This window comes from Lissotriton vulgaris, chromosome 3_1 (genome assembly GCF_964263255.1).
Source record: "Lissotriton vulgaris chromosome 3_1, aLisVul1.2, whole genome shotgun sequence".
In the NCBI taxonomy this organism is placed as follows: Eukaryota; Metazoa; Chordata; class Amphibia; order Caudata; family Salamandridae; genus Lissotriton; species Lissotriton vulgaris.
The window spans coordinates 1669133119-1669154897 of NC_141689.1; the positions used below are offsets into that span (position 1 = coordinate 1669133119).

At 44.4% G+C, this 21779-nt stretch overlaps 1 protein-coding gene across 1 annotated transcript in view; it reads left to right on the forward strand.

Moving 5' to 3' along the window:
• ANK2 (ankyrin 2) overlaps positions 1–21779 on the forward strand; it is an 874236-nt gene that overhangs the window by 474389 nt on the left and 378068 nt on the right. The window contains exons 20-22 of the mRNA XM_086962136.1: positions 441–539; positions 2239–2337; positions 3305–3403. Coding sequence (XP_086818262.1) covers positions 441–539; positions 2239–2337; positions 3305–3403 — 297 coding nt within the window. The remainder of the gene's footprint in view (positions 1–440; positions 540–2238; positions 2338–3304; positions 3404–21779) is intronic.

Genomic DNA, 21779 nt, shown 5'->3' on the forward strand with positions numbered 1-21779 from the left:
CCTTCTTTTTTGGGGGATGTTAATGCCCTCTTATCAGTCAGTATAAGGTTTGATTATCGCTGGGGTTGGATTTCTTTAAAAATCGCTTTAAGTGAGTAGACATATTGGCCGTCATCCCCAACCATTGACAGTTCTGCAGTTACCTTGTGTCTCTTTCCCATCCCATATTTGCTTCACCTCCTGTGGTTGGGATACCCTACCTAGCTGCAACGTCTGATACACCAACTTTGCCTAGGAGTAAGTCCAAATCCTGACTGTGATTTATCCTGATTCTTTGCAAATCTTCAGATAGCCTTGCAAACTTTCCTCACTTACGCACTGCACCAATAAAATCACTCATTCAAATATTGAGCCAGAATCATTGCTTTTAATAGTGGGGTGCTTACAATGACCATGTAGAAGTGCATGTTTTAATAATTTTGTTATGTGTCTTTTTGCAGCTGGGTTACACGCCGTTGATTGTGGCCTGCCACTATGGAAACATTAAAATGGTCAATTTCCTTCTGAAACATAAGGCGAATGTCAATGGCAAAACCAAGGTGAGATTATTTCTTTAAAGTGGTAATCATTTTTTTGGGGGGAGAGCAGTGTTTTCCACTCAGAAATCCTGTGTCTGACAAAATTGTTCTCCGATGGTATGCAACAACCTTGGCATCCTTAATTGTAACTTTTCGTGGCTATTCTGGTACTCTTTTTATGTGAATGCTACTGTTGTGTGAAAGAGTTTATTTTCACCAATAGCAAGAATGTTACGGATGTTTTATAGATTCTTATTGTCTTTTCTTGTCACACGTTTGCAGACTTCTTTTTTGTGGGTATTGTGCTTTCTAAATGTGTTCTAGTGGGGCTGGATTTTGGAAACAGTAGTGAACTAACATCTTAAGTGTATCTCATTAAACTTCATTATCATCATTATAGACTTGGATTTATTAAAATCTGCATAGTTCAACGTATTACCTTGCATAAGGTTTGTATTATAGGCATAGGGTACACCCTCCTTTACAAATATCAAGCACCCAAGAGTAAAATGTGCAATTTTGCATAAATTACACATCTTTTTCGGAGGAATATCACATAATATTTTGTTTATATCTTGTTTGCACATGATTATATTGTGTTAGGGTTTTATCCAAAGTCTGGTCATGCTACTTTAGGTGATCTGGCTTTTTGTAAAAACCTAAGGCTGTTTGTGCTGGCCTCGCCCAGTTAAGGCCATTTGCATTGATAATAGTGGCATGTACATGTCACGATGAAAACCGATTTGGGTGCTGCTCTCACATAAACTTTCGGCTTAAATTTGTTTTTGCACGAAAGTAGAGCGGCACTGCTGTTTCCAATGCTTAGCACCACCTAATGTTGAAGGAGCATCTGTTGTATTATCAAATAGTAAAACCTGCCCCAGATCTCGTAACGACAAGCTATGTAATATGTAAGAAGAACTTCATTTCTAAGGTGTGTGGTAAGCTACAGCCTGGCCTGTAAATGTATTCAGAGATTCTGACTTAACGTGAACTCTGAAAAACCTGCACACTGTGAATCTGGGTTCCCCCACTCCATCGGCTACAGAGCCTGATGACATCTGATGATCCTATACAATGAAATCCCTTAAAGGTGTAATGCTGTTTGCCTGAATCACGTACACACACAGTGGCCTATACAGCGCTGCATAAAAAACATTTTAATTAAAGGTTTAAAATACTCTTAAAATTGGTAATGTCACCCTGCATCATCATACATAATGCTTGGAAAAAGACTTGTTGTCTCACTGTATACTGCACATTAAGAATGGGTTCAAAACGACTCGAGTACAAGTATCATTTGTGTGTAAAAATGCCTGTTTTTTCACTCAGTTATCACTTTTGCAGTAAATAAGGAAAACAAATAGCAAACATATTTTTGAAACTAGTTTTATGCACAGCATTAGTCTCACACACAGTTGTATCTTCACAATTTCTGCCATGTATAACCTGAGGTGATTGAACACACTAAAATCGTGAAAGGTCAGTATTTGGAATCACCCATAATTTTTCACTCTGCACACAACTTAGAATAATATAGGCATGCAAGTTGCAGAACATGCAACTTGGGCCCATTTTCAATAAAAGTGAAGCATTGTGTGTCGCTGCTAAGTCACACTCATACATAGTCCGTCAGATGAAATGTATTTACAAAATGTAAAGAATGTCGCACTGGGATTCATATTTCTTTTGTTTCTTCTTTGGTGTCTCCAACAACCAGAGTGGATACACTCCTCTTCATCAAGCCGCGCAACAAGGCCACACGCACATCATCAACGTTCTCCTCCAACATGGCGCCAAGCCCAACGCTACCACCGCAGTGAGTTTCTTTCCCATCTTGAAGCTTATCCCCTGCCTCTTTGTTGTACAGACTCTGAGGTTTGCTGCTATTTCCTCTCTTCCTCTTCCCACTCCACCCCAAGAGAATGCAGCCCTCCCTGCTGCAGCGTTTCACTCTGGAAGCCATGAATGTGGTCAGTTCAACAGCTGGTGCTCAGATGTGTCAATGAGACTATAAGCTTTTAAAGTAGTATGGCTCCTAACTTGTGGGCTAGAGGGAATCTCCCTCGTTTATGTTAGGCTAATTTCATGTAGCGCTGACTGAATTGGTTCTAGGTGCTATAGCAGATGATGGAAAACATATAACATGCAGCTGCATTGTCAAGGACAAGGAAATTGTACTGAAATAGATACGTTTTACTGGCTCCTCGTGTTCATTGCCCTTCAGTGCAGAAGTTTATGAGTGAGTTGTCTTGCTGGAAAGAAACCATATTTAAAGAGGAAAGGCTAGCTTCGATCACCCCTTCAGACACTTCTCTGGAATCACTCACTCTGCACGCCAGAGATTAGTTAGCGCGCTTGGCCCAAAGTCATATCGCGTGGGCGGCCTCCATCCGAAAACAGTCCGTCCAAATATGTGACCATTTGGGAAGACTCCATCAAGCGGGTGCAAAAATATCCCAGTAAGCCCTACAAACACACGAGCAACGCCTTCCCTTCTGCACATTTGTGTAAAATCTGTGACAGCTCTTGGGTTAATACTCCCTGGCTTCACTTTCTCAGAGAATCGCAGAGACAGATGTAAGTGTGTTGTGTTGCCATGGGGATCGGAGCTAGGCTGAGGTAGTTCTGAAGTTGGAGGCAGAGTGAATGGTGAAAAGCCCGCGCGTCCCCCTCGCCTGCCTCGCGGGTGGAAATGCTGGCTCACGCGGGGCTTCTGGTGAGCTCATTGGCTCGCATCGGCGTCCTCTCTCTCACTCCGTCTCACTCTCGCTCTGTCCCTACAGAATGGCAACACCGCCTTAGCGATCGCTCGGCGCCTGGGCTACATCTCCGTGGTCGACACCCTGAAGGTCGTGACGGAGGAGGTGACCACCACCACCACGGTGAGTGCTGCTGCTGCTGCGAGTGCCTCGCCTTTTGTTCCTTTGCAGAGATGAGTGTGGCAGTTTGCGTGCTTCCCCTGTCCCCTTCTCCTTGGCATGCGAATTCCTGCAGTCTGATTTTACACAAAGCAGTGAGTGCGTCTGTGAGATGCTGTCAGGTGTCATGAAAGGCTCTTTGTCCATCTGTCTCTGTGCGCACGTGAGCACGATAAAACCACGTGACTAGCTGATGGTACAAGTTTGTCTTACATAACCTATTGTGCTCCTCTACATCACAGTAATGATGCCAGTAAAACGACAAACTCGGAATTAAGCGAACTGCCGAAAATGTGCTGGAATTTGTTGGAAAGTGTGTTGTGTAACAGTTTTCCGTTTGGAAACCATGTGTTCTCTGGCACTGTGTTGGATTAAGTGAGATTGATTATCTGCAAGGGCAGCATGTCACAATATCGCATGCCGGTTCCTAATACTTAACTTTCCACGCCAGCTTAAGAACACTTTTAGACAAAATGTTGCTGAGTAGTTTTTCAAAACGTTGCTGAATAGTTTTTGGCAAATAGCTTGTTTCATTTTGTGAAAAGCGGCCCTGTTCGCCGTTTCTACCTGTGGAAGCGTGAACTTGTCAGGCAGAATTGTTAATTATTTCTGTAATTTGTTGGTGATCGATATATTAATATGTGTCTGTATTTTTTTATAGGTTGTGAGTACACAAAAGAGTTATTTGAAAGTCTGTGTTTTTCTATGCATTTCTCCCTTAGTTGGTCTCTTCGACAGCCTACATGTTGGGCGACATTCTGCTTCAGTTATTTTAGCTGTTCCGCTGTGCTTGTCTGAATTTGCATTGCATTTGCATGTTGCTTTGGATCTCTTCCTGTGGGGAGTTTAACTCTTCCTGCGCTCAGTTGCTTGCAGCGAGCATTTCTTTATTGGAGAAACAAGCACTTACTGTTCGCATTGCCGGTCATTTGCTTTGATGGACATCTGAGCTGCACACTGGTGGCTGGTCACAGGTGCATAGCTATCAATGGTGCAGCAGGTGCCCAAGACCTGAAAGGCTCACTGGACTCTGATTATTGCTGCATTTTACTACCTAAGTAGTAGTAAAGACCCATGACACACTTGCTACACCACTTGGTGACAGCTTAGCGCCTGTAGGGCATCACTACTGAGTAGCTTAATTTCTGCGTCTTCATAAGCTTAGAGGACTAAACTATATTTTTTTCAGATTGCTCGCGTCTCTTCAGTTGTAGTTGAAGGACTGTACGTTTCTGCTGCTGTGTGCTTGCCTACTGTGGTATTAATTCATAAAAATAAATAACAATAATGACGCGCTGTTGCAGATGTTCTCCAGACTCTTGGCAGTTCATCTTTAGTTCAGTTCCTAGGTCTTAAATGTTTCATTAAGTATAACATTGTGTGTTTCCACATGAAGCAGTAGGAACGTTTGGCTGGATGGCTGGTCTCCACAAAGAGGCCTTTGGCACTCGTTCAAACATTGAAGAAAACGTTAGCTCCCAATGCTGAGAGGAACAAAGCATGCACCCCACATGCCCCAGAAAGCGTCCCGAAGAGAGGAAGACATATTGTGTAAGTGTGGTTTGAAAGAAAAGAACGTGGTAGAACGTAATGCGCCTAGCCTCGAGATATTAATATAGAGGACCACGATTTATTCATGAACTCTGAGGAGAATTCGAAGTCAAGCTTTTAGAAAATCAAAATGGAGGCTGGGCAAACCTGGCCTGGTTAGGAAAATGATTTCCAATATACATTTTGTTTCTGTGATTTATTATCCAACATTTTCTCAGTATTCCTGTTATCGAAGGCTTCCTAGTGGAGTTAACTTGGCGCTTCTCACCTAAGCAGAGACTAATGGTGTTACACCCCACAAGGAACACTGCAGAAATGCGGCTCAGCATGGAATATTATACTGATGCCTGTTCAGTAGGTCCTCTTTTAGGGGGACCCGTGGAAGCAGTTCTTTTTATTCATACACTTGTAGATAAGGAATTTAACACAGACTACGCATACCCAGCTTCCCAGCCAACTTTCTTTGTGGTTTGCATGCTAGGTGGGCTTTCCTCTCATCAAAGGGAAGCCACTGCTCATTTTAGAAGCCAGAAGTTAGCCCTTGTGCCTATCAAGAAGCCCAGAACAGCTCTTGCTTCTACCTGAGATCACCTTGAAATTGTAGGGTATGAGGGCAGGAGCCTCGAAGCAGGTGGAAGAAATTAATCAGTGGCTCATGAGGAAAAATACCTTTGTCTATCATTGCATACAGACTGCTTCACCTCCAGAACAGCATCACCAACAAATTTACTAAGCAAGTGTTGAGAAAATTGCCTGGTAGTTACTTGTTTAGGCACCTTCGGCTGTGCCTAAGGATCTTCTGTCCGCAGTCAATAGGTGCTTTGAGTGACTCCTCCTTTGACCAACACCGGTTTAGTAAGTCAATATTCCTTGTCGTGAATTCAATAATGTTTTCCCTCCAACTTAGATTTCAAAATCCAGTTCTTCAATTTGCTTGAAATAATGCTGTAACTTCCACTACCTCACTCTATTTCTCTGTTTTACTCATTTTGTTTGTATTGTAGTTCCTTTTATGTTTTCCCTCATATCTCTGACAAGGCGTTTGCTGGCATGCAGCATATTGCTCCATGGGCAAGAGCATCTGGCACTGATCTGGCCTATTTGGATAATATATCAGGGGTTGATTCCCAAAGGGCCTCTGCACCCGTGGTGGAGGCCCTGCAGTCGTGGCTGGCGAGCCGCACATGTGGTGGGACTTACGCAATGGGTAACTGCAGTACGGAGGTCCCGCCGCGACTGTGGACCTCCGCCACCAGTGCAGGCCCTTCGTGAATCGGGCCCTCAGTGTCCTACAAAGGACCAGAGTTTGCTCTGGTTTTGGTGTGTAGTGAAACGATAGGAGTGTAAATCCTCTGATTTGCAAGTACAAGGTGCTGGGATGGATGGACAGATTTTGTGTGAATGTTGTTGCCTGTGTGGAAAGTGCTTAGGTGTGATGTGTGGACTCTAGCAGTGCACGTTTTGTATTCATAGGGATATGGAACGCAGCCTGTAAAGGGTTAAGGTGTCACCCTGCGTCTTCAGGATGCGCGTGGCCTTAATAAGAGCTGTCACGTGTGGCTGCAGCTCGTGCGCTGCTCTCTTCCACTTCTGCTGTCTCTACCATCTCTGCACTATCTTCTACTGCTGCCCACTTTCCTTCTGCTTGCTCGTCAGCGCCAGACTATCTTTGACTGTCGAATCTGGCTGAGGCACATATTTAGCAATGGGCACGTCCCCAAAAACAAATGGGTTTAATTGCATTATTTAATATTTGCATTAAATCACTGCTTCAAAGAAGCCAGGAGAAGCTGCTGTGTACTATATTTTTCTCCCCAGCTCTTCGCTAATTGCTTTGCCTCTGCCCACTGTTGACTGACCCCTCTTACAGAGGAAATCCCCTGGCACAGGCAGGAAGTGCTCTGAAAAACAAAACAACATCATATTCTCATTTAGAGGAAATCAGGTTTCATGCTGCATAAAAAAGTGAATATTGGCAAACAGTAAATTTGTGCCAAACGACACGGCGATGTGTGTTATTTCAAACTAAATCCATAACATGTTTATCGTTTTCTAATTTACCTTCAGGTGATGGAAGTGATTCAAAATTGGTTTAATTAGCAGTACCTTCTGTTCTGTCACTGACCTGGGCCTCCCTCTTCTATCCTAACCTTACCTGGCTTTGGCTAGCTTTATCTACCTTGAGGAAAACAAACAGGTCACAGTTGGAATAGATAAGTGCATGAAGTACTCCCAGCCACTAATAATTACTCAGGCCACATCACATTTTTGTGCCTACTGTGGCACTCTAAAGCCAGCCACTTACAATTCGGCCTTGTTTCTTCTCCTATAGGAACAGCCCATCCCAAATTGTCAGGCAATATTCCCTTAAATGGAAACACAAACAACCCCACACACATTTCTGTCTCATCAGCAAAAAGTAGCTTGGTTCCTATGGCACAGCAAGCATGGGAACCAACGCCTGGATATACCCATCTGTAATAAAGAATTGCACTGAGGAAAACAAAAAGGTGATATGTAGAATACCTGAATTAATCTCAGCTCCTGCTAATTACACTCAGCTGCATTCCAGTCCATCATTTTTTGCCATCTATGCCACTGAAGGCAGCGACCCAGCCAATGCAAACCAGCCTTCATCTTGTTCCAGTAGTAAGGGTCCAGCCCAATGTTTGAGATCAGGCTGCCTCCAGATGGGAACACAAGCAACCCCAGACTAGCTGTGGCCTCATCAATGGAGTACAACTTGATTACGATTACTGTGAGCATGGGACCCAGCACACCAGCTGCACTTATTACAGTGGGAACCTTACCCCCAAGATGCCCACGGGGGGGGGGGAGCGGGGGGGGGTAAGAGGTTGGGGGTAGTCCACTAGATGCCAAGCAACATGTATATTTTATTTAAAAAAAAAGAATTTGTAGGGGGCTGGCCTGTCCGCTGGGCTTCAGACAATTTGTTACCTGTGATGCTAAAACAGGCCAATCCCTCCCTATTCCTTTTTTGAACATGAATCCCTGGTGTCTCATCGATTTTCTGACCCCTAGGGGAAGATTGCCGAGTCACCCACAATCTAACCAGCCAAGGAGGACTGAAAGCCTTTGGATGGGTTGTGCATCCTGCCTTCAGGCCTCATCCTCAAGTACCAGATAGTCTTTCTGCCCCCTGTGGGGCAGGGTAGGGTGTTTACCCTCAATATGTTCACCCAAAGTGCTAGAAAGGCCACTGAAGATCATGGACAATAGCTTTTAAATAAAAAAGAGATTTATGGGGGGGGGGGGGCATTCTGGCATCAGGCACCCCACCCCTAAGTCTTTGGACATCAAGCAGTCTTTCTTCATCCCTATGGACATTGGGCCATTTACTACTCATCCACTCACCCAGGGGGCAGGAAGCCAACTTGACACAAGGACCAATCTTAATAATGAAAAGGGTGACTGGCTGGCCCGTCCTGGCATTAGGCAGCCCTTCATCCCTCCCACATGTCCAATACAGTCTTTCTGCCACATCCAATCTCCCTCCTCCAGGTGTCAGACAGCCTACTAGACATGAGTCATAGTTGCTCAATGAAAGAATGGGGTGTTAGGCAAGCCTGTCTTGCCATCATGACCCAACCTGGGACACCAGGCAGCTTTTCTGATCCTTGGCATGGGGTGGGCAGCTGAATTGCTTTCCGCCACCCAGATAGTCTTTATGCCTGGGACCACTCTCAGATGGAGTACGGGGTACAGGAAGTCCTCCAGGCCAGCAGGAAACATCTTTGAGAAATGGAATGGGGATACCAGTAGCCCATCTTGGCATTGAACCCCACATCCATGAACAAAGATACTTTCTGCCCTCACTGGTAGACAGAATGGTGAGTTTAACCTCTCTCTGGAAACCCATATGACAAAACTACACTCAAGGTAATCCCAATTTCCTCTAATTTTGCATGGATCACTGCTCACTACTTGGGCTTTAGGTAGGCTGGGACCAAGGTTCACCAACATACCGGGGAATTTCTGAAAACTACAGACCTTGGGAAATTAAGGTTATTTGTTCTGCATATGCCTCCATTTCACATTTCCTCCACAGTTATGTGATGGAAATCTTGAGCCCTTCCAGCCAGTATCGGAAGTCTTACCATTCGACATGTCCACGTCTGCCATGAAAAACAGTACCTGACATGTGGGTGGATATAAGGCACATGATAGCAACAGAAAAAAAACTGTAACCATGTGAAGACAACATTGATCTAACATTGACTTCACATGGTTTTGACTGGTTACTGTCTGGTACAGTATGTTCAACCACAAGTGTGGGGTACTGTTTTCACTAGGTGACATGTGAGAATGTAAATATAATTCTTGATGGTAGCTGTATGTTTCAGAATTTTGTCGCATAAATATGAGGACATTGAATTATTCATTCATACTATCACATTTTTAGGTTTTATTTGGTAAAACAAAATGTGGTGAGATGCTAAAATGTCTCACCATCCTGGACTTCTCAAGGTGTCTAGTTTTCAGAATATCTGAGTTGGTTAGATTGCCCTGGGGTGCCGTCCAATCCTGGGCCCAATTTTGCAGCCATCCCCCAACAAACATGAGGAAATTGGATTTTATAAGCATTGTTCTGACATCTACAGTAGATTCCGGGTAGCAAAACATATTGAGATCCACACAAGCCGTAACACCCTGTATTCCTCTTGTTATCTAAATTTCAGAAATACCCAGGAATGATAGTGTTCGGTGGGTGCCAACCGACACCGGACCCGAATGATGAATCAATCTTCAATAGACATTGAGAGGAATTAGGGCATTTTTAGGGAAAGTTAGCATGTTTGCAAGCCATTCTGGGTAGGAAAACATCATTGGATCAATACTAGCCACACCATCCTGGCAACACTCACCTAGGTGTCTAGTTTTCTTATGTGTGGGGTTGGTAGATTTCCATGGGTGCCGGTGGACTCTGGGCCCAAGTGACCAAGCTACACACATCAGAGTGTTGGAATTTTAAAGGAAAAATCTTGTTTCCATGTTCAGTTTGTTGTTTTCTCCTTTTGCAGGCAATAAATCCCCTCCCATGCAAGTCAAATGCTGTTTTTCGGGAGAGATGTGTGGAAATGATTTGTGGCGGGACTTTTGCAAATCCATGTGGATTACAGAAGTTTCCTTTCCAGAATAAACACACATATAGATGAGCTATTTATATTCTTAGACGAGAAGAAACCAGAGCCCCTGCTCCTTACAGAAACATGGCTCAAAGAAGAGTCAACCCCGGACATAGTTTTGTCCCTCCCACCTGTCTAATCTATAGCATGCTCCAATAGAAAGGATAGAAGAGGGGGGCGGGATAGCTATCATTTTTAGGGAAGAACGTATGGGTACCTTCACATCCATCAATATCATGGGTTGTGGGAGTCTCCAGTTTTCTCTTGAGCTCCCCCTCCCTTCACCTTCTTGGTCATTGGGATGTATCACCCCCAAGGGACTGCCACCCAGTTTGTTCAAGCACTATCAGACATAGTTACAGAACGTAGTCTTCAAAAAGCTAACTTCAATCTGTTAGACCTGAATATACAGTTTGAGGAAAACTGATGCAAAACTGCTAAGGTGCTAGCCCAAGATCTAGATGCATTACAATTAAGGCAAATTGTCAAGGCAGCAACACACAATCAAGGTCACCTCCTTGACCCTGTCTTTATTAACAGTACAAATCTGGTCACAGATGACACAAGTTAAATATTATGGTCCGACCACCACATGTACCTAAAACTACAATAAAACAGTCCCCCCACCCCCCAAAGACCCAGACGATCTTGGTTCAATCTCGATGTCAAAGAATGGACGGACACACACATGGAATCTGCTCCCACATTTAGAGGCAACGTGAAGGAAAGGTATCACACATTAGAGAGACGATTATTCAACTCACTAAGCTCTCTTGTCCTTTGCAGATTTCACATATCCAATCGGACAAATGGGAGGGCTCAATGGTATTCTCCAGAGTTGACTAGAATAAAAAGAGGAATCAAAAAAGGGAAAGATAAGGGAGAAAATCATATGACGACCATAGCAAATATAGCTAGAGAATCGCCACACAAAACCATAAACGAGCCATAAGACAGGCTAGAATTGCAAACTTTAAAGAAAAGATAGAGAATGCCTCCAACTCATTAATAAAATCATTAAAATCTTGAGCCTCCTGCCAACAACCGTTACTCCTAATTCTATCCCACTGGTAGTGCCATGGACCTGAACCAACATAACCTCGTCCCCTGTACTAAGTTACGAAATCACAGAGCCCTACACTCTTAAAAATCAGGATCCCCGCTTGATCTGGCACTACCCAGTATCTTAGGAAAGGGCGGTATCACCCTCCTGTCCATTCTAATGGATATTCTCAATCACTCCCTGGCAGCTGGAAATATTCCCCCAGCGTGAAAACATGCTATTGTAAAACCATTACTACAAAAAACCACGGCCAATCCACTCTTGGCAGAAAGATACATATCTATCTCTCTACTTCCAGTAGCAAGTAAACTATTGGAAAAACGTTTCAATAAACATCTCTCTGGATTTCTGGAAGCTCAGGGCATTCTCCACCCTGCTCAGACAGGCTTTAGACCTGGCAGTAGGGCTGAGACCATCCTGCTAGTAGCCACCGAGGAACTGTGGCCAGTCCTGGACCAAGGAGACACTGCATCCATGGTAATGTTAGACCATGGCCTTTGACACCATCTCACACTCAACCCTCATCCAAAGCATGCAGAATGAAAGAAGACAGAACCTCAGAAGCCGCCCTAAAATCGCTGGTCGCTTTCCTGTACAATAGAGGCTTCCTGGTATGTGAAGATTCCCTCTTCTCAGCTGTTCACCCTCTAAAGTGTGGGCCAGTCAGAGCTCCTCACTGAGCCTCACACTCTTCAATCTCTACATGCTTTCCCTGGCAGAGACTGAGCATACCCACGGCCTCGCCTTAGTGTTGTACACTGATGATATGCAGATCATCATGGCCCTCACTCCAGAATTAGGGTGAACGTCCATTTAACTTAACTCCTGTCTAATGCGGGTCAAATTCTGGATGTCTGTAAGCTGCCTGAAATTCATTTGCGAAAAGATGGAAGTACTTGTGTTCGGTAACAGCCTCTCAAGATGTATGGAATTGTCATGGCCAGAACACCTAGGAGAGATTCCACAGCCTGTCCAGGCAGTAACAAGCCTGGGTTTTTGGATCAACAACAAAATAACCATGGAAACACAGGCCAGAAAACTTGCTAGTTCCTGATTTGGCATTCTGAGAACCCTCTGAAAAGTTATACAAATGCTACCACTATCTACCAAGAGAGTGCTAATGCAAGGACTAATCAGCTCATGCATAGACTTTGTAAACTCCATTTATGTACGGAGCCCAAAGTATTTCAGAAAAAGACTTCAATTAGTACAGAATGCTGCAGCCACGATCCTTCATACAATCCCCAAACATCAATAGGTCCTTCCTGCCCTGGCAGCTCTGCACAGGCTGTCAGTGCAGAAAGTTATTCAATTTAAGGCATACTGCATTGTTCAGAAAATACAAGTAGGGAGGGTCAACTAGGGCTATATTTAATGACCAGAACCACTCATGCCCCAAGTGAACTACAACAAACAAAGGAGGGGCCTGGTCAGAAACCTGTCAGTGTGCCGCAACTGAGCTAGTTACCAGAAACCATTAGAAGCACTAGAAGTGATGGCCCAGGTATGTTAGAAAAATTCCCATCAGCCCACCCATGTGGCGGAATGTCGTCATGTGGGAGATGTCACCAATCCAATTCTCAGACAGTGCACCTAATCATGGTGCAGAGTAGGGTGGATTAACCATGGTGTAATTACAGACCAATGGGCTTCACTGGTGATGCTAATGGAGTGCAGTGCAAAAGTAAAGGTGATAAACGTGAAAATAAAATTGACTCCGAGGGCCAAAATTAGTTTAATCAGTATGGCGCTTGGGTCAAGATTAAAATTCTGCCAAAATAGTTTGAAATTATAACTATGTGTGGGCAGAGTAAGTGAAGGTCGACATGTTTCAGCTGTACTGACTGTTGGTCAAAGCTTTCTTCAGGACCAATAAAGAAACTGCGACTGCAAGAATAAAGATTAAAGAATAAAGAATCAGTAGTGTCTCTCTTTTAACTAATGGCTAGGTTTTTGTTAGGAATAATTAAGGAGTTGAGAACTACTATTAGTGCGAGTCTCTTTGCTATTTTTCAAAGACACTTCTTCTATCTACTCTCTTTCCTAACTAGAGCGGGGCCTCCCCTCTTTCCCGAGTGGGTTCCGGGTGAGGTGAGGCGCACTCCCACACAATGCTGGGTAAGTCACTAAGTTCATACTAATCTAAGTGATTTTTTTGACACTATATTTAATATGGTAATATATTGTGCGGGGAGAGACAGTCTCCACCGCCCTGTCTGTGTGCCCAGTATATTGTGCTTGCATCCCTGAGACCTGTTTTGCACTACATGGTGTTTCACGCTTATGTCTCTTTAGGAGTTACATACAGTTCTGGACTTCCTGCAGCTTCCATCTGGGCTCAGAGGAACTGGTAGGATTTATCCATTGTACATTAGCGTGCACTACTGATTCTTTATTCTTTAATCTTTATTCTTGCAGTCGCAGTTTCTTTATTGGTCCTGAAGAAAGCTTTGACCAACAGTCAGTACAGCTGAAACATGTCGACCTTCACTTACTCTGCCCACACATAGTTATAATTTCAAACTATTTTGGCAGAATTTTAATCTTGACCCAAGCGCCATACTGATTAAACTAATTTTGGCCCTCGGAGTCAATTTTATTTTCACGTTTATCACCTTTACTTTTGCACTGCACTCCATTAGCATCACCAGTGAAGCCCATTGGTCTGTAATTACACCATGGTTAATCCACCCTACTCTGCACCATGATTAGGTGCACTGTCTGAGAATTGGATTGGTGACATCTCCCACATGACGACATTCCGCCACATGGGTGGGCTGATGGGAATTTTTCTAACATACCTGGGCCATCACTTCTAGTGCTTCTAATGGTTTCTGGTAACTAGCTCAGTTGCGGCACACTGACAGGTTTCTGACCAGGCCCCTCCTTTGTTTGTTGTAGTATACTGCATTGTTCACCAGGCCATACTTGGGAAAGGCCTACTCAATATTTAGAAACAAATCACCCCCTATGTTCCAAGGACGCCTCTTTGGTCCGGCAAGCTAGGGCACACTACAGTTCCTAAGGTACCAGAGCGAGAGGCGGTGGCAATTTCTTTGCATACCTTATCCCCAAACTCTAGAACGCCCTCCACGATTCCCTCAGATACCAAAAGTCCAAAGCCAGTTTCAGAAAACTTCACAAAAGTCATCTTTTCTAAGCCCCTCACTAAGTTCATTAGGGTTATCCAGCTGGTGTTGTTATAAGCTCTGGAAGGCCTGGTCTGGTAGCTACATGCTACACAAAAACGTCAGAATAGAATAGAATCTGTTATTGTATCCAAGGTTTGATGTTTGCAGATAATTTGGGGTAAGAAAACACAATGCAGACTCACCCTGATATCTAGTTCCCAAAAATGTTGGGTTGGTAGGTTTCCCTGGTTGTTGGCTGATCCCAAGCCTTAATATCACAGCTACTTCAGAATGATTGATTTTCAAAGGAAAAATCTTTTTGTTTCCACATTGTATTTGTAGGGCCCTGGCGGTTGCAGGCAATAAGCTGACCAACACAAGTAAGATACTGTTTTAATTAAGAGAAGGCTGGGAATGCTGGGTTGGCAGAACTTTTGTCTCCCCCACAGATTCTGATACTTTCCCTCACAGACATATGAGGAAAATCAATGATTTTACTCAAAGTTTGAAGTTTGCCGGGCATTTGGGTAAGGAAAAATAATTGATTTACACAAGCTATACCACTTCAAACTCCCCCGTGTTTATTTTTAAAAACTTTCTGGGGTTGGTATGGTTCTCTGAGTGCCAGCTAATTTCAAAGGAAACTTTTTCTTCTTTGTGGGATTTGGGGGCATTCCTTTTGCAGGCGATAGGCCCACCAACACAATTGGTTTTCCGTTTTATCGAGGGAAGTGTATGAATGAAGAAAAGTAGGACATTTGTTATTTATTGATTTTTTTTAAAGCAAATTTGGCTTCCTAGGCAAGTCATTGTGGATTTTGGAAAACTCCCTCAGAATTCCTTGATAAAATAGATACCCTAAAATTCAGGATGGTATGAGTATCCATCATTCCTCATTACTAATTCCTGGGCATATTTAAAAAAATGCATAACCTTTCCCTCATACCTATTTCTAATTCAGGAGATTTTACTTTATGAATTAATGCAAGGTCGAAAAAGAACGAAAAATCATTCTAAGCTGCAGCTCAGTTGATGGCTTTGGGTATTGTTTGGTATTAGGCAACCTCAGGAATCCACAAAACCTGGGCATCCCCAACATGTGGAAAAAAAGGACCCACATTCTGTCTGGTTATCTTTTGTGGAATAAAGTTATGTAAAGTTGATATCACTCATAGCTTTCTGATTGGTGCTCTGAAAGTATGAGTGTGAGGTGTATGTTGAAAGACTGAGAGAACATTGGAATGTGAATTCTGCCTTGGTCGCAATAGAGTTATCCTCATTTTGCAGATCAAGAGGACCATCTATTTATTGTTGTTACCAGGGTTAGAACATCAATTTCTTGCTGCTATCAGGGTCTGAGTGCTGGCCAAAATAATCCCTAGCAAAAGCCCAAATCAGGTGTCTGTAGATGCTCTAAAAACAGCCCTTAACCTGCAGACAACTGGGGAAATGCTAGAGTGACAGAATGGCCATTCTAGCCCTTGCTGTTACATAGTGGTTCTTTGCATGCAGCAGCCTAAAGACTCCAAATAACACAGCCTGAGGAATTACTCTGAGCTCTAACCAAGCAATGAATCTGGGCGGGAAGGAAAACAAAAACCTATGTAAGTGTCACTTTAAATGAAATATTTATATGCACACTTTGTCATTGGAGGAAGGCAAACTGAAAGTTACAAAGCTAACCCAAAAGCAAAACAACTACTACAGCAAGTAAGCAGTAACACTGTCTGAATACATATGAGGCCCTGGAGACTATCCTAGGGATTGTGTGGCATGAAGGAGCATGCTCTTTGTTTGTTACTACCTACCATGAGGCCAAGAGGGTGTCATGACATCTGTTGAGCTCTTATGAAAGTTAGCTGGAATAGTAATGTCTATTAAGATGACAGGCCTGATTACAGGGCTTCAAGGCTGTCATAAAATTATGACAGAGGAGTGTGGGTGTCTTCCTGAAGCCAAGTACTGTCACCCTGATTTCCTTTGATTCTGGTGGAAGGCAAATGCACAGCTGAGTCCAGAGTTACTGTAGAGCCCCTTAAACCCTTTGCTGGAATAGTTATCACCAGAACTGGTACAGAAGGAGGAAACAATGTACATGGAGTCAATAGGAGCATACCATGCTCCTAAGCACCAATTTTCTGTTCAGTCTGTACAAAGATTTGCATAGCTGTTATTTCAACTGACGGATATTAAATGAATACATGGTATCGGTGTGTTCTGTTCGGCAGTACATTACTTCCTGACAGAAAGAGACTATGCATGTCTCTGCCTGGCGTGTGCCCCAATCGAGGTATGACCTTACATGGAAGATAGCCTGCCCTTTACCAAAGTAACAAGCAATTCACATTCCTATGAAAAATATGGAATCAAAGTGAAAGCAAACAAACACAATAAGCTAATTCATGCAGCTATTTAGTTTTCTGATAGATACATCTGCCTTGTGGATTCCTCACCTTGTGAATATCCCCCTGCGTCAGCAACGTTCAGAAAATTCTTTGCAGCACGCCGGCGTGGACAATGTCATAGGAGCACGGCATCACGCGCGACTCCGTCTGACGTCACCGACTCCTTATTAGGCCTACGTCGGCGTGATGACATCAGTTCCCTTTTTTCAGCGTCGTCGACGCTAACGGTTTCTGGGATCTTCCGTGATCCCAGTTCTCATGATTGGAGTGTCTGCTCGCACGCTGCAAACCTGCGCTCGAAAAAGATGTGACACGTGCCAGCTTGGCTGATTAAACCAGGTGACCCTGCCAGCCCCGTGCGCACGGAGAGGGAGCCACACATGGTCATCTTCTGGGGACGAATGCTGGCGCAGAATAGGGCGTAGAAGAGTGACCTGCCTTAGCAGCAGTCTGGGGGGCGGGTATTAATGTCAGGCCTTAGCAGCAGTCTGGGGGCAGAGAAGAATGGTGTTTCCAAGTTTGAAGAATGCATTGCAGACCGGGAATCGTTGTTAAGAGTCGTTGTTCATGACTTCGTTGTTCATGACTTCGTTGTTCAGGATTTGTCGTTGTTTGAACTTCGTTGTTCAGGTAAGTTGTAATTAAAACTTTGTTGTTTAGGATGTTTCCCCACCTAAGCACCTGGATCTTGGCTGCTCATGCCGCCCCCCACACTTGATCATTGTGGAGGTAAGGCACGTCAGCCATGGTGCCCTGTACTGCGCAAGTGACTATGTTTTGCCCTGATCTGCTCTTCACATTATGGCTAAAGATAAGTCTCCACTCAGTGCCAAGCAAAGCACTCTTGATAAGTATACTTAACCTGGGGGGCCCCACATCACTCGCTGTGGTCATGATGATCCATTTCCTGACTACGCTGCCCTCCTGGCAGCCATTACATAGTCGCAAGACATCTGGATGCCGAAATTGGTGCCATGTTAATCTATTCCGCAGTTGACCGGATTACTGAAGCTGAAACTAAAATCTCTTTCTAGGAGCTAAGCAACGGCTCAGAGAACTCAATATTTGCAATGTGCTCGTATATCCAGCAAAGCTGAAAGTCCTGTATCAATCCCAGACATTTTTCACGTGAAGCCTCACACTCCTCCGCATATGGAATCTGATTCATCCTAGGGAGATAGATATAACTGACTGTCAAAGACTCCAGTGAAATGCTACAAAATATCTTGTTCCTTGTGGAGGAACCCTGGTGAGCTGAAGACAGCCTGTCCACTGCTGGTGGATCCCAGGTCTCCAAGGAGTTGACCCCAGTACCCTTCAAGTAACATTGATTGGAACCGTTGTCTCCTCTGGTGCCTCCTTTGAACCTTTATGTGCTCCTTATTGTGTGTGGCCTTAAGACATTAGGAGTGGTTGTTTTATTTCCGCAATTGTTTTCATTTCACATGTTGAATATGGGGAACCACTGGGTCAGGTCTGGCAGGGCTTCCCTTTGTGGCCTAGTGAAGGTTTGCCTCATGACTGATACTTCCTGTTCTCAAAATATGGGCAGGTGGGTTGATAGACTTGTTGATATTAATGTTCATGCCTTTTTTATTGTTCTTGTTATTTTAGATTCTTATTGTAATACACACCTGCCATGTGCCTGTCTTAACACTCACCTCACCTGTCAACACTACAACCCCCTACTTTATGAATGACCCTTCACCAGATGGTCCAATGGACAACTTGCGGATAGTATCGTGGAATGTGAACATCCTCCTCAATAAGGTTAAATGGGAGGCGATTTTAAAACAAGCTAGGATGTGGATGTTCTCCTTCTCCAGTAGACCCACTTACTTGTAATAAGGTCCCATGCCTGGCTCATGCTGGATAAACTCAGGTCATACATAATGGGTTTGCACGGGGATCTAGGGGCACAGGTATCCTGATAAAAAACACTGTCCCTTTCAACACACTAAGACGTGGTCGAATCGACTGGGTCGATACATTAGTTACAGGAACATTATATGGGGAATCCCTATCATTCCTGTGTTTTTATGCCCCTCCCCCCCCTTGGTCAATCTATTGTGGAACTACTGACGGGCTTGTGGGCGACCTCCCTGGGGGCTCACCGTGCTGAGTGGAGTCTGGAACAGTGTTGTAACCCTGCTGTGGATTGGTGGCATCCACTTGGGATGCCTCCTTAGGTCTGGGACAACACCTTTATCTCCTATATGTCAGCAATGAGTCTGGCTGACGTGTAGCAGGTTCACCACACATCTGCGGGGTGCTATACATTCTTTTTGGCCGCCCATGCCTCCTTTTCCCTTTTAAATTACTTTTTTATCCCACGATCCTACCTGCATAGGTTTACTGACATCAGGGTGATGCCGAGGGGGCTCTCTGTTAACTCCCCAGTTGCTGTGCAACTTCGAGTAGGCTGTCAGCACTCGGCCATCCGCTAGCATCTTTCACCCTGGCACCTACAGAATCCAGAATAACATTTGGACATGGACTGGCAGATGCATCAACATAGCCTTTTGCTATTCCTAAATAGCGATTTTTAAGGAATCGCTATTTAGGAATAGCAAAAGTCTATGCATGTAGGAATCGCTATTAAAATAGCGATTCCTAAACATTCCTTAATTGCTACTCGCAAATTGCTAGTCGCAATTAAGGAATGCTGTCCCATTCATTCCTATGGGCCTACAGGCCCATAGAAATGAATTGGAGATTGCATGAGCAATTTGCAAGTACCAGATGGTACTCGGTACAATGCAATTTCAAGGGTGCAAGGGTGTCAAAATGACACCCTGTTGCACCCCTGAAATTGATCTCTGCACATATGGTGCACACACACATGCCCTAAGGGCATGTGTGTGCGCAACCTGAAACTTTGAAAGTTTTAGCAAATTACCATGAAGTTCAACTTCATGGTAAATTGCTACTCCTATTAGCGAATTCGCTATTTTTTTGACTTTCATGCACTGCATTTAAGGAATCTCAATTTGGGATTCCTTAAATGCAATCGCAATTTAAGGAATCTCAATTTAGAGATTCTTTAAATTGCGTTGTTTTTTTTTTTTAAAACCTTTATTGCACCTGTATAATACACAGCGGAATGCCTACAACCCTGTGGGCCGGCCGCTAAAACAGTCCATGAATCAGAATGCAGCAACTCAAAATTTCTCATTGGACAATCAGTCTCTGTATAAATCAGAAATGGCCGCTGCAAAAGTAAGGTGCATCACATAAGTTTGTATCGTCACTGGTTGAGGTTTTTTGATTTTTACTTTTTTGAAAACAACAACACTCCAACTTCAAACGTTAGGAATATTAATACGATCGTGCATTGAGCAATACAGTCTGAGTTACAAGTACCTCTTGCGAGAGGCCTACTCTAGTCCCACTCCCATTCACTCGATCACTCCCAGCCAATCGTACCATGATATCCATCCCATGCCTCCCCTCTTGGCAATCCAATTATGAAATCCTTCTCAATAACCTTGGCTTCCCCTCTTCCAACAATTCGCACACAGCTTTATCCCACTTCCTCTTCCCTGTCGGACTCATCTTGGTCATCCTCCGGCAAGGGGTCACAAATTTCCCCCCTGTACACATTCCATTTCATCCAGATTTTATTCCACTTCCCCGGGCAGGCCCGGTTGGAGTATACTGCCCTTCCCGTTATCATCACCCTGTCCATGTTTAGACACCATTGTGACTTGGTCGGTAGTTCTGCCACACCCCAGCGCTGTGCAATGTCCCGTTTTGCCACCATCAGTCCCACTGTGACCCAGAGCTGCCCATGTCTGGAGAGGTCAGTAGGCTCCCATACGTTTAACAAGCACCTCTTTGGGTCGGGCAATAGCGACAGTTCTAGCGCTTGTGAGACTGTGCGGAGTATCTGTTTCCAGTATTCCTGTATCTTTGGGCAGTCCCATATGGTGTGAAAAAATGTACCTTCCTCCCCACACCCTCGAAGGCAGTAAGGATGTGGTGTCCTGTGGATGCGGTGTAGCATAGTACTAGAGTAATAAACTCTGTGTAGTATCTTCAGTTGTACCAGCCGTAGTCGGGCCGAGATACCTACTTCCTTAGGTGACCCAAGTGCTTCATTCCAATCATGCTCGTCCATTTCACTAGTGTCTCCCTCCCATTTTGCCTTTAATAAGAGTGTCGGATCTGGGAGGTTGTTGAGCAATTTCCGGTATGTGAGCGATGTCGCACGTTCCATCATAAAATCAGTGAGGAGGCGGTCTTCCAATGGCGAGGACTCGGGCAGCTCTGTGTCTGGGGGTAAGGCCGTGAGTAGTGTGTGTTGTATCTGGATGTACCTATAAAGCTCCCTGTCACCAAGTTCATATAATTCTTTTAGTCGGTCAAAGGGTATCACCCCGTTCCTCTCCCAGAGATCGCCCACTGTGGAAATCCCTATAGTGTCCCAGTGTGAGAATCCCTTACTGTTTCTCATGTTGCCCAACATTCGAGAGTCCCATAGTGGGGCATTTTGGTGATCCTCCCCTTCCAACCCAGCGCCGCTCGCTGTTGCTGTATGCCACAGTTGCACCGTTAGTCTAGTGGGCCCCAGTAAGGCGCAAATTTTACGGTGGTCGTATAATGGACCCAGTAGGCTGTTCGTGCCCAATTGAGCCCTGTCAGACTGGGACGCTGGTTCGGTTTGTGATGCGTGAATCCACTGGTTGATGGGCTTAAGGTGTGCTGCCCAATAGTACAACTTTAAGTTAGGTAAAGCGATACCACCGTCGTACCAGCCTCTGTGCAGCTTGGATTGCGCTATGCGTGCAGGGAGGTTTCCCCATAAGAGGTTAGAAACCAGCGCTGCAACCTTCTGGAAAAACCTAGGTGCCACCGGCTAGGGTGTATTTTCAAGGACATACAAAAGTCGTGGCAGTGCCATCATTTTGTATAGTGCAGCTCTCCCCAGGAGTGTTAGTGGGAGACCCGACCAGAATGCAACATCTTGTTTAAGTCTATCCAGGTGTGGCTTCAGGTTCTTTTCCATAAATTCCATTGGATCCCTAGTGACCTGAATGCCCA